The sequence below is a fragment of the Taudactylus pleione genome, unplaced genomic scaffold (genome assembly GCF_031769625.1).
Source record: "Taudactylus pleione unplaced genomic scaffold, aTauple2 ptg000037l, whole genome shotgun sequence".
Taxonomy (NCBI): Eukaryota; Metazoa; Chordata; class Amphibia; order Anura; family Myobatrachidae; genus Taudactylus; species Taudactylus pleione.
In genome coordinates, this window is record NW_028284439.1 from 12,470,905 (window position 1) to 12,483,337 (window position 12,433).

Here is a 12,433-nt window from a genome sequence, read left to right on the forward strand (position 1 = left end):
GCTAGCTTACATTTTATTTTAATCTATTTAACAATTTCTTCTTTTTTATCTTTTGAAATTAGTGGAACTGAAATCCCAAATCGTAATGCTTGGCTCATGCATGTGACAATGGGGAGAGACTGTCTCTGGGACCTTATTGCTGAGTAATGTTCAGTAGCCATTGTAAGATGCTTTTTTAATGAATTGGTTTAGAATGCTCCTTACCTGCAAAGCAGGACAATCTGTTCATGTGATATACACAAGCAGATCTGAGACCACATAATTTATTTTGGGTTTTCAATAAATATTCCCAAAACTACTACAGCGCCTGGAAAGCTACAAGCTACCCTGTGCTGTAGTGGTGGGCAACAGGATGCCCAGTGAGTCTTGACCTACAGTATGGCACCCAGCTCTGTGCTTCTGATCTGATCTGACATCTCCATTTACGAGCATAGATTGTTATGGCACAACTAGAAGTGACAATTAACAGTTATTAGTGTGGCTTATTTTGCTCTTAAATTACAGCCTTTTTCACAATCGCTTACTTTACCTCGCCCATCCAATCATAGGCAAACGCAGGGGGGGTTTCCATCAGCCTGGAAACCCCCCTCCCCAGCCCACACCATGACCACAATATAAATAGTAATATAAAGGAATTTTACTAGTGCTCCATGTTGTTCTCAGTATCATAAATGAAATAAATAGCATCACCTGTGGATCTTTTAACATGTATCAGCCACTAATAAATAACCTGTGCACCAATTAGGGGATTTGGAAAACATGCACTGTTAGGGATGCACTGCTATAGAGCCCAATATTTACTTATATGTCCAGGACAGTGCTGGGTTCTTCTGCTGCTCCCCCAGACTCCCGGACTTGCTCCCATACCCTGGAATGGTGCCAACATCTAAAATAAGAACATTCAGCTCAGGGAGGATGGCCCTACTGCTGCATCTCATTGCATACTGTGCTCGAATTATGACACACAATACACTTTGTATCATGCACATTATAGCTGGGTAAGTGATAATTATGCCCTCTTCATGTACTGGCCACACTCACTCTAAAATCACGCATTTGGAAACCCCCCTCTAGAAATCCTGCATTTGCCACTGACAATAGTCCTGTTATCATACCTAATTTTATTCCGGAAGCTGGCATTGTGCTGGGGCAGGGAAGGAGGACATCATATTTTGGATATACCCCTCCCCCCATGTTAGCCAGGCTATTCAATTATTCTATTTTCATTATTAATATTGCAGTAAACATCATGCTGCAGCTTGCATCTCTGTCCAATTCCAAACTCCAAAATGTTGAAAGGTATGCATCTATATGTAATTGGTCAGCAAGTGATAGGTAATAGCTACATGTCCCTGTTGTAATTAGCAGCATGACTCCATATAACCAGACACTGCTACCAAAAATGCCATGTCACCATACAGGCCCATATTGCCACCATATCCCTCCTCATAGTGCCCCTTCCATGTTCTGTAATGCCAGCTGTTAATGGAAAGCAATCTTAGTGCTGATATTCATTACAGTGGCGTGCTGTGGTTACACTTCCTATAGTGAGCTCCAGGCAATCTGACTTCCCTGTAACCTATAAGGAACTCTAATGACTGCATATCTCTGTAGGAAGGGGAGCCTCCAAGCTATAACAAATACCTTCTCAATTAGTCTTGTCTGTAATAAAATACATTAAATGGGCCTGGTGCAGCTATGACTGGAGGAATTATCCTTGGTGCCATTACAGAACTCAAAGTATGCTATCAATGTACAGACTCCAGTGCTGTTTTTATAGGATTGCTACCCTACAGTATTAGCTCTTCTGAAATTGAATATATGTTAAAAACCATAAAAATGTCAGTCCTATTAATTTGATGGTGCATTGCTGTCTTATTACATCTATTCCATGTAATAAAATGTTCTTGTGTGTGACAACTGGAAAATGCAAATATTTAAATGTTCAATGCAAGTTCCTTATGCAATATGCACAACCAATCAGAATTGAGAACAGGACCTATAGTAATTGCCGTGTGTGTTATTTGGAAGGGCCGTTGTGTGTTTTGCCTTGGAGTTTACAGTTTGCAGAATTTTGTTAACAGACTTGCCAAGCATGGCAATTATTGAGACATTTCCTGTGCTTCTAAATGAGTTATAGGGACAGAACATTCATGTTTTTTTTTATAAATCACTTCACTGTTAGTCCTGTTTTTTTTTTTTTAATGCAGGATATTTTCTCTGTCATTACTTGACTTTTTTTCAAGAACAACAGAAATTTGAGAGCAATAATACAGTATTCTGGTCCAGGTATTCACTGAATTGATTTATAACTGTCTACCTGAATGGTGGGGGGAATGGGTTTTCCAAAATAGCTAGTGGAATCATCAGTAATTTGAACTCCATAGAATAACAAAATATAAGATCTCTATTAACGAGAAACTAATAATCTGCAAGCAGTCGCTTTTAAAGGGTAACTAATTAAAATTAGAATACAGATGGGAGTCTTCTGATGCCCCATGCAGGCAATACCGGTTATTCAGTCTGTTTGCCCAACTACCAAATCTGTGCCTTATGTTTTCATACACATAGTTGGCCAACTTACACAGATCCTGCTGGCTGTAAGGCATGCTAACCAAACCAATGGATCAGACGGGGCCTTGTCAGTGTGGTTTCCAATGGCTGCACTCACTTTGAGACCGTCGTTAGGTAAAAAAAATGTATCAGTGCATCAGAACATGGAGAGTTAGAACAAGGAAAGGAGGGGAATTATAGGCCAAGTACAATAAGTGCATTTTCATGTAATTGCAGGTCAAGTAGACCTAACACCAACACTGTTGCATCTGCCAGGACAGGAGACTATTGTGCTGGAGGACTGGTGCAGTGAGATGCAATAATAATGATGATGACAGCTAACATCACTTTGGGGGAGATTTATAAAAACTTGGAGATGGATTAAGTGGACAGAGATAAAGGACCAACGAATCATCACCTAACTGTCGTTTTTCAAACACATCCTGAAAAATGGCAGGAGCCGATTTGCTGGTCCTTCTCTCCAAGCTTTGATAAATCTCCCCCTTTGTCTCTTCACTGCTGTTGAGCACTGTAGCCTGTAGGTAAACAAATGGGGTGGAAATTTACTTAAAATACCTCCCTTAATAGTTGATTTCACTGGGAGTCGTAAAGTGGCAGAAATTGATGACATAGGGGATGTGTATTAAACCTTCTAAAGAGAGAAGTGAACAAACTTCTAGTTAGCACTTATCAAGTACCTTCCATAAATGATTGGTTGAAGCTGATTGGTTGCTATGGGCAACTTCTCCACTTGTCCGCTTCTCCAATCTTTAAAAGTTTTGCTACATCGCCTCCATAATCTCTGAGTGATGATGCCATTAAGACCCACTCCCTCAATGAAAAATAAATAAAAAGAAAAGGAAAAATTTAAAATGCCAGAAATGGGGAACAGCATTAAAATGACATATTTTCGACATTCTAGCTCCTTCAGACTCAGGTGTACCCGCATTTGAAGAGGTGAGTACCCTCTTTTAAATTATATTTTATCTTGTGGTCAACATTCACCAGACAATATCAACTTTCATTAAAGTAATACTATTAGATACAATTGTGTGGGAGGGCCCTTGACATGCACGATCAGTGCCATAACAGGGCTCAACTAAGCGCGTGACATAATATCATGATCTTGCGGAGAGGGGACAGGGCCGCCAGCATTGGTAAGTGCAGCACTGACCTGAGCGTCCTGAGGACGGTCCAATCAGCTGCATTGTGTCTGCCTGGAGTGTCCAAAAGACGCTACGGGCGGCACGGCAATACCGATCCTGGCTGCAGGGTGCCATTCCAGTAACATATACTGCAACAGTAGGTGAGATGGCCTTTTTACTAGAGTTTGGAATCTAAATAGAAAGTGGGGAATTCAATAAAATCTTCTTGCTTTAGAGCAGTGGTTCTCAAATTGTGGTACACATATATCACAGATGGTTCAATCAGCAAAGCTAGGTGGTACAAGCTCGAGTACCACCTACACAGCCTTGGGACCCCAGCTGGTGATGTACCTAATTAGGCTCATTTAGTATAGCAAAAATACCAAAATATTATTATTTTTAATTAGTAGTTTCCTCTGCACCACATTTATATAAATCGTAAACTTTTTGAACAATATTTTATTAAAATGTTTGCAAGTCTAAAAGTAACATACCACTTATTGCTCCCCATCCATGATGTGGGTCCTGTATTACAGGACTGACAGAGCCTAAGGAACAACACATGCTTGTAGCTGCCCCTGGAAATCTGACTGAGCATCCCCATTTTGCAACTTATTTTGTTGGTTGACAGAGACATGAAAATATATCCAATTACTGGAAATAACATTGTATTTTGGCTTTAGAAAATGAATTGGAGCTTAGATAAATACTAGAGCTGTTGCCAGATCTTGTATTGTGTCTCATTATGCAAAATAGCAAATCTGGGTAAAGATGACAAATTAAAACAGTATTTATGCAAAACAGAAAAAGTGACAGAAAGGACAACAATATACTTGCTGATGTATAATATGTGTAAGATCCAATAAATTATACTTGTGCGCAGGGTAATACAGATGAGCACTACTGCCATTCTTGTTTCAGGGACTATTTATGAAATCCTTGAGCTTGTTAGTTAGAATGAAAGTGAAGTTCTACACAGTCTGCCTGTGAGTGACTCATCTTGTGTGATGCACCAAGTTCTGTATCATCCATGTGCCTGCCTGTCATTACATTTAAACAACATCAAACAACTGCAGTTATTCACCTGCAACAGATAACATCAGCAGCCTAACTAATGTACCTCAGGAAGCTATTAGTAACATTCTTTTTCAACCTCTGGCAGATGACATCTGGAATTATTGACATTATAGACTTGAATGTACTGTAGTGTAGATCAGTGGTGGACAACAGGTAGACAGCAGGCCACCAGAGGGGAGGCAGTTATTAGACTGAATGCCACCGGTCTATATACCGACACCTAAAGCCCGACATGGGACTTAAGATAGGTTTCGAAATACCGACTCCTGTTTTAATCCTGATGCTGGAAGACAGACGCCGGACAGATCAAGGTAAGTCCGGTGCATCTTAACTGTTAGCTGCGGGGCGGGGGGGGGTTAGTTTTGGCACCCCTGGGGGGACTTAGGGTTAGACACCCCAAGGGAGGGTTAGGCTAGGGGAAGGGGAGGTTATTGTTAGGCGCCACTGGGGGGAGGTTAGGTTTAGGTACCCCCCCCGCAGGGTGTGGGAAGGGGGGGGTTAGGATTAGGCACCCCCGATGGGACTTAGGGTTAGGCACCACCCCGGGAGTTTTAGGGCCAGTCACTACCAAGGGAGGGTTGGGGGGGGAGAAGGGAGGGTCAGAAACAGGCAACAATCGACATATCCTCCTGTTGGGCTTGTGCAGTCGGGATTTGAACCAACGGCTAGACAGCCGCCAGGTATATCAATCCCATTCCCACCAGAGGCACAGCGAGACTTTACCTGTGGCCTCCAAATCTCTGCAGTGCTGTGACTTGTGGGTAGATGCATGGTTGCTATGGGCAGTTTCTCCACTTGTCCATTTCTCTAGTCCTTAGAAGGTTTGATAGCTATTCCCTTATTCTCTGCTTTGTTGCAAAGCAAGGAAAAAGACTGAAGTGCTGTCTGCTTTCACATCATGTGATCTCCTCTGCACAATGCAGGAAAGTCATGCAGCATAGCCAATTAGGGGATCAGGAGAGAAAAGTACAGCAGTGTATCATGTGGAGGCAGTGGCATAATTAGGGTCTTTAGAGCCCTGGGAAAGATGAAAAATGGTGCCCCCACTTTGCGTGTGCGCCAAAAAAAGTGGGCGTGGTCACTGGAAAAATGGGGCGTGTCAACATGACCGTTGCTTCTCCATTCCATATACACCTTAATGCCCCCAGTAGAAGTGCCCCTTATGCATTACCCCCAGTAGTAGGGCCCTTTATTCAGTGCCCTCTGTAGTAGTGCCTCTTATGCAATGCCCCTTATGCATTGCCTTCAGTAGTGACCCTTACACAGTGCCCCCTGTAGTAGTGCCCCTTATGCAGGCCCCTTATACAGTGCCCCCAGTAGTGCCCTTTATGTAGTGCCCCTTATGCAAGGGCCCCTTTAGTAGTGCCCCTTATGCAGTGTCCCCAGTAGTGCCCCTGAAACAGTGCCTCCGGTAGTGCCCCTTATATAGTGCCCTTATACAGTGTCCCTAGTAGTTCCCCCAAACATATAAAACACACAACACAAAACTATACTTACCTGAATCCCCGCTCCTGCCTCTTTCGCCGTCCACTCCTCCCACTCGGCACTAAGGCAGAGATGTCATGACATCTCTCCCTTAACCCACTGCGGGAGCCGGAAGGCCGAGCTTCTGAGTGAGCTCCAGCCCGCCTTTGGCCATGGGTGCAGCAGCCAATAAGAGTCTGTCTGACTCTTGTTGGCTGCTAAAACAAAACACCGCCGACGGATAGTACACTCACTGTCAGTGAGTATACAAACCAGCGCCGGTGTGTTTGTTTTACTGTGTAGTGCGGACCGCATTACACACTAAAACCACTTACCTTGACAGCCCCCCCAGCGTGCGCCACCGGGCCCGACCCCCCTTAGTTATGCCACTGTGTGGAGGAGGTGAGTGGCATGTGGGGGAAATGAGTGGCATTTGAGAGGGCTAAGTGATATGTGAGACATGTCTGAAAAGTCAGGAGATAAAGGGAGGTCTGAGTGCCATGTGGGGGCATGTGAAGAGGGCTGAGTGGCATGTTTGGGGCATGTGAACAGGCTCGGATGTGGGGAGGCCAGAGTGACGTGGTGTAATGTTGGAACAAAATTTGCAGGGAGACGGCTGGGGGCAATCCAGCTGATGACGGAGTGCTGGGCTCGGCCCCAGCCTGACGTAATACGGGAGGCTTGTCATACAGGCACACCCCCAAATATCGTCATCTAGAAGGTGTGGTCTATGGAAATTAGATCACACCCCTTTCCAGGTGCGCGTGGACCAGTGTTATTATTTTTCATGTATAGATTCACAAATCTTTTTTTAATGATTAAAAAAAATTGTAAAATAATTTTTCTTTTTAATTTCATCTTTTAATTTAAAAATTATGCTTTAAGAATTTTTTTTATAACAGTTTGAGCCGGTCATTTTACAAGTGGGTACAGATGGTTAATCTGCTAAATATGGACATGGAGAATTACTTTTCCTATCACTTCTGCTGAAGTCTGAGGGCAGTTCAGTTTCCACCTTAACTTACATAATCCTGTATATGTAAACATATCAAAAGCTCATATACAGTGCCCTGAACATTTAGTTGATTGATCATCGACCTTTGTAGCCTGTGGCTAAATGAATGTCATTAATCTGTACTGTGAATAGTCGTAATTCCCCACTAATAGCTTCCAAAGTTCTAAACCTTGAATGGAAAACAGACAGGTATTTGCCTAGTAGGCAATCTAGGCACATGCCTGAGGCTGCTCGGTTTGGGAAAAAGTACAGGAGCTGTTTTATGTTCATTGTATTTTAGTTTCCAGTAATCTTTTATTATTAATTGTTCTTTAGCATGTTTCCTAGTAAAAATAATGATATACAGAGTGTTGGAAAGTGGAGCATAGTAAGGTACACACTCTAATTTTAAGGCTTATTTACTCATATGTCCCTCTAGTTCACTTATGTTTTTCACGTGTTCATATTCACATTAAAGATTAAGCAACAGCTGAAAAAACAACCCTGCAGTGTCACACTGGTATAAATGAAACAAGCCTTTTTCAGGTTGGTAATCTCATATTTACCTCTGCTTTTTGGTCTCTGAGGATGAGTTACGTTATGATGTTTTCTTATCCAAAAGCACCTTTGCCATACACCTACAGTATAGTTGCCATCCAGGATATTGGCTCTTGGCACCCCTTGCATTATACCATTGTGGCTTTGTATACCAGAACGATTTATTGTATATGGATTTTATAAAAAAAAATATTTATTAGCATTTATTTTGCATTCCCATGAAAAACTTAGGCATCATTGATGGTCCTTAACCTCTACCTCATTTTACCTTGTTCATTATTTGTAGTATTTTATCGATGATATATTTTATACTTGTATCAAATTTAGGACGATATGCCAAATATAAAGCACTGCAGAGCACACTGGTGCTGTATAAATTAATGGTTTTGTAAATGTAGGTTAATAAATAACTAATGATACAGAAGTTAAAATGAAGGAAAAACTTTTTTTTTCTTCTATGTAAAGGGGCCTATCCATTAGATGACTTTTTGAACAATCCGACCAAAACCAGAACGTTCAGAAAGTCGTCTAATGGATAGCCGGCAAGGACCAGCGATGCGCATGCGCGTTGGGTCCTTGCCGACACAGACTATCTGTGGAACATGCTCATCAACCTGACGATGATCGTCAGGTTCCACATGTTCGCAGATAGGAGGTCGGTCTCCTGCACTGAATGACGTTCAGTGAACGCCATTCAGTGCGGGCACCATTTTTCAGGTCGCCTAATGGATAGGCCCATTTAGACTTACCTATTTATAAATTCACTAATTGTTGGACAACTAGTGATAAATACAGTTACATGCTTTAAAAAAAATGTTCATACTTTGTAATATTCTTAAGGGTTTTTGGGGAAATCCCGCACTGATTTTCTTCAATTTTCAAATGTATTGTCCCTTTTCTCCCATGATACTTCAATATATTTCACATTTGGTAAACATTCCATTATGTATTTATGACCACTATAAATGGGGAGTGGTGCTACCTAGCTTACTAAATACAGTTTAAACCAAAACAAAAAAGACCAGTGTGAGATTGAAAGGTGCCCTCCAGGGCCTTCTTGTGTATTATTTTTTTATTAATGTTTTAATTGTAAAAAATAACCTTTATTGGTGATTAATTAAGATCACACACTGTATAATAAAATTATACAGTCAGGTGCATAAATTTGGGACATTGACAGAATTTTCATATTTTGGCCTCTATTCACCACCACAATGGCTTTGAAATGAAACAAACAAGATGTGCTTTAACTGCAGACTTTCAGATTTAATTTGAGGGTAATTACATCCAAATTAGGTGAACGGTGTAGGAATTATAACGGTTTCTATATGTGCCTCCCACTTTTTAAAGGGCCAAAAGTAATGGGACTATCAACTCAAAATCTATTTCATGGACAGGTGTGGGCTATTCCCTCGTTATTTCAATATCAGTTAAGCAGGTAAAAGGTCTGGAGTTGATTCTAGGTGTGACATTTGCATTTGAAATCAGTTGCTGTCGACTTTCAATATGAGATCCAAAGAGCTGTCACTATCAGTGAAGCAAGCCATCATTAGGCTGAAAAATCAAAACAAACCCATTAGAGAGATAGCAAAAACATTAGGTGTGGCCAAATCAACTGTTTGGAACATTCTTAAAAAGAAAGAACGCACCAGAGAGCTCAGCGACACCAAAAGACCCGGAAGACCACGGAAAACAACTGTGGTGGATGACAGAAGAATTATTTCCCTGGTGAAGAAAAACCCCTTCACAACAGTTGTCCAAATCAAGAACACTCTCCAGGAGGTAGGTGTATATGTGTAAAAGTCTACAATCAAGAGAAGACTTCACAAGAGTGAATATAGAGAGTTCACCACAAGATGTAATCTATTGGTGAGCCACAAAAACAGGAAGACCGGATTAGCGTTTGCCAAACAACATCTAAAAAAGCCATTACAGTTCTGGAACAATATCCTATGGGCAGATGAGACAAAGATCAACTTGTACTAGAGTGATGGGAAGAGAAGAGTATGGAGAAGCAAAGGAACTGCTCATGATGCAAAACATACCACCTCATCAGTGAAGCATGGTGGTGGTAGTGTCATGGCGTGGGCATGTATGGCTGCCAATGGAACTGGTTCCCTTGTATTTATTGATGATGTGACTGCTGACAAAAGCAGCAGAATGAATTCTGAAGTGTTTTAGGCAATATTATATGCTCATATTCAGTCAAATACTTCAGAACTCATTGGACAGCGCTTCACAGTGCAGATGGACAATGACCCGAAGCATACTGCAAAAGCAACCAAAGAGTTTTTTAAGGTTAAAAAGTGGAATGTTATGCAATGGCCAAGTCAATCCCCTGACCTGAATCCAATTGAGCATGCATTTCACTTGATGAAGAGAAAACTGAAGGGAAAATGCCCCAAGAACAAGCAGGAACTGAAGACATTTGCAGTAGAGGCCTGGCAGAGCATCACCAGGGATGAAACCCAGCGCCTGGTGATGTCTATGCGTTCCAGACTTCAAGCTGTAATTGCCTGCAAAGGATTTGCAACAACATACTAAAAAGTGAAAGTTAGATTTAGGATTGTTTAGTTTGTCCCATTACTCTTGGCCCCTTAAAAAGTGGGAGGCACATATATAAACTGTTGTAATTCCTACACTGTTCACCTGATTTGGGTGTAATTACCCTCAAATTAAATCTGAAAGTCTGCAGTTAAAGCACATCTTGTTTGTTTCATTTCAAAGCCATTGTGGTGGTGAATAGAGGCCAAAATATGAAAATTCTGTTAATGTCCCAATATTTATGCACCTGACTGTAGATAATAAGAATGTTTGCAAAAAGGTAAGAAAAAGTGTGTTACATTTAAAATCAATAAGTTGATCCGCTGAATCATAGTGGTATTATTATTGGTTGCTTTACATTTATAATTTATTTAATTATGTTCCTTAGTTGGTACAGTCTGCAGATTCAAATAGTAATTGATACTCAAATGTTCAACTCGGATTCGTTGGTATGTGGTTAGTATGACTTTACTATATTGTAGTGCAGTACTGTTTTATTGCAACACAAGTTGTTTATGTATTATGTAATAAAAGAGCATTTGCAACATTGTAGGCTGTTAGTTGCCTCAATGTTGTAACAGTCCACAGATAATATTTTTGCTATTATTTTCCTTTTATTGGAAAAAAATTAAGGGTGGGGATAGGGGGACAGAGAGTAGTGATTATATGACATAAATAGAGGTCATATACGATATCTCCTAACATTCATTGGTTCTTCGTTAATCTATTTTAATTGTTGATGAAACAGCCACGCTCTGTCTTTTATTATTTATATTATTTTTTGATGGTTCCCCTAATTGGCAGGGTATCGTTTATTCATCCTTATTATTGGTATATATGCAGAACCCCCGCTCCATATAGCACTGTCACTTTTTCTGTCAGCAACAGCTCTATCGGTACTTATGGATTCAGCTGCAGTATTATTTACACTAGAAATTTCCCCTTCCTATCATCGCATGTTAGAGAAAGCAGATGGGTCTGATACTGCCCGCTGCTATTTATATGGTCTCTCGTGTAATTAGAGATCGTGCGCTGTTACTGCGCTTAATGCATTCAGGCTCACTGTGGACTTCATGAATGCGGGCGGTCACTTTTTTTTTTTAAACCGGCCTCCTGGTCGCCCGCTAAGCTGTGGGTGACCACCCACAGCTTTTGCGAGCGGCCAGGTGATGGTCGCGATTATCACGACCATCGTGCTTGCAACGAGACTCTTGTGGTAGGGTCTTGTCTGCCACAAGCCCCAGTGAGCTTCCTGCTCAAATAGAGCAGGAAGCTCACTACTGGCATCACGAGTGATGTCAGTAGGGCCACCCACAAACGGCAGGCGTTCCTTCAGGAATGCCTCCGTTTGTCCAGCCACCCCCCCCTCCCGCCTACAAAACGGGGCAAGCTGTCGATCACCGACAGCCGCCCCGTTTGTAGGAAGCCCCGGAACGAGTGAATTTCTCACTCGGTATGGGGCGTGCGGCGTGTGCGCAGTGCCCCACCATCGACCCGCTTGCGAGCGCATATCGCTTGCAAGCGGGTCTGAATGAGGTCCTGTGTGTGTAGGCTGTTAGCACCATGATCCAACGGTCAGAGGACACCGTGTCGTGCGCTCTTACTGTGCATCCTACATTCAAATACATTAGGTTGGTGGACTGTTAGCACCGTGATTCAGCGGTCAAAAAACACTATGCCAATACGCATTTGTAATATTCTGTAAGAAAACTGCAGCATGCAAGATGTGTGTGTAAATGAGTTATATATATTTGTGCACGTGAATAATATAAATATATATATATATATATATATAGATATATATAATTTTTTTTATTTATTTGTTTTTTTTTATTTGTTTTAAAGTATTATTGTACTCTCTAGTTTTCTTACTTTAAAAATATACAGTATATAGTTTAATTGAAGTATGTTAATTAAATATGATTTGTTAGTGTATGAAGTCATGTCCGTTATCCAATAGAGTCACCAGATGCTACAATATTCTGAAGGACTTTTATCTTATTTTGACAGGTCATTCTAGTTCAGGTTAACCCAGGAGAAACCTTTACAATAAGAGCAGAAGACGGAACACTGCAGTGCATTCAAGGTAAGGGAGACT

The 12,433-nt window shown here is 41.3% G+C and overlaps 1 protein-coding gene across 1 annotated transcript in view; it reads left to right on the forward strand.

Annotated features, from left to right (window-relative positions):
• FNDC3B (fibronectin type III domain containing 3B) overlaps positions 1-12,433 on the forward strand; it is a 371,317-nt gene that overhangs the window by 99,752 nt on the left and 259,132 nt on the right. Inside the window, exon 3 of the mRNA XM_088452330.1 lies at positions 12,346-12,421. Within this exon, the coding sequence (XP_088308456.1) occupies positions 12,346-12,421 (76 nt within the window). The remainder of the gene's footprint in view (positions 1-12,345; positions 12,422-12,433) is intronic.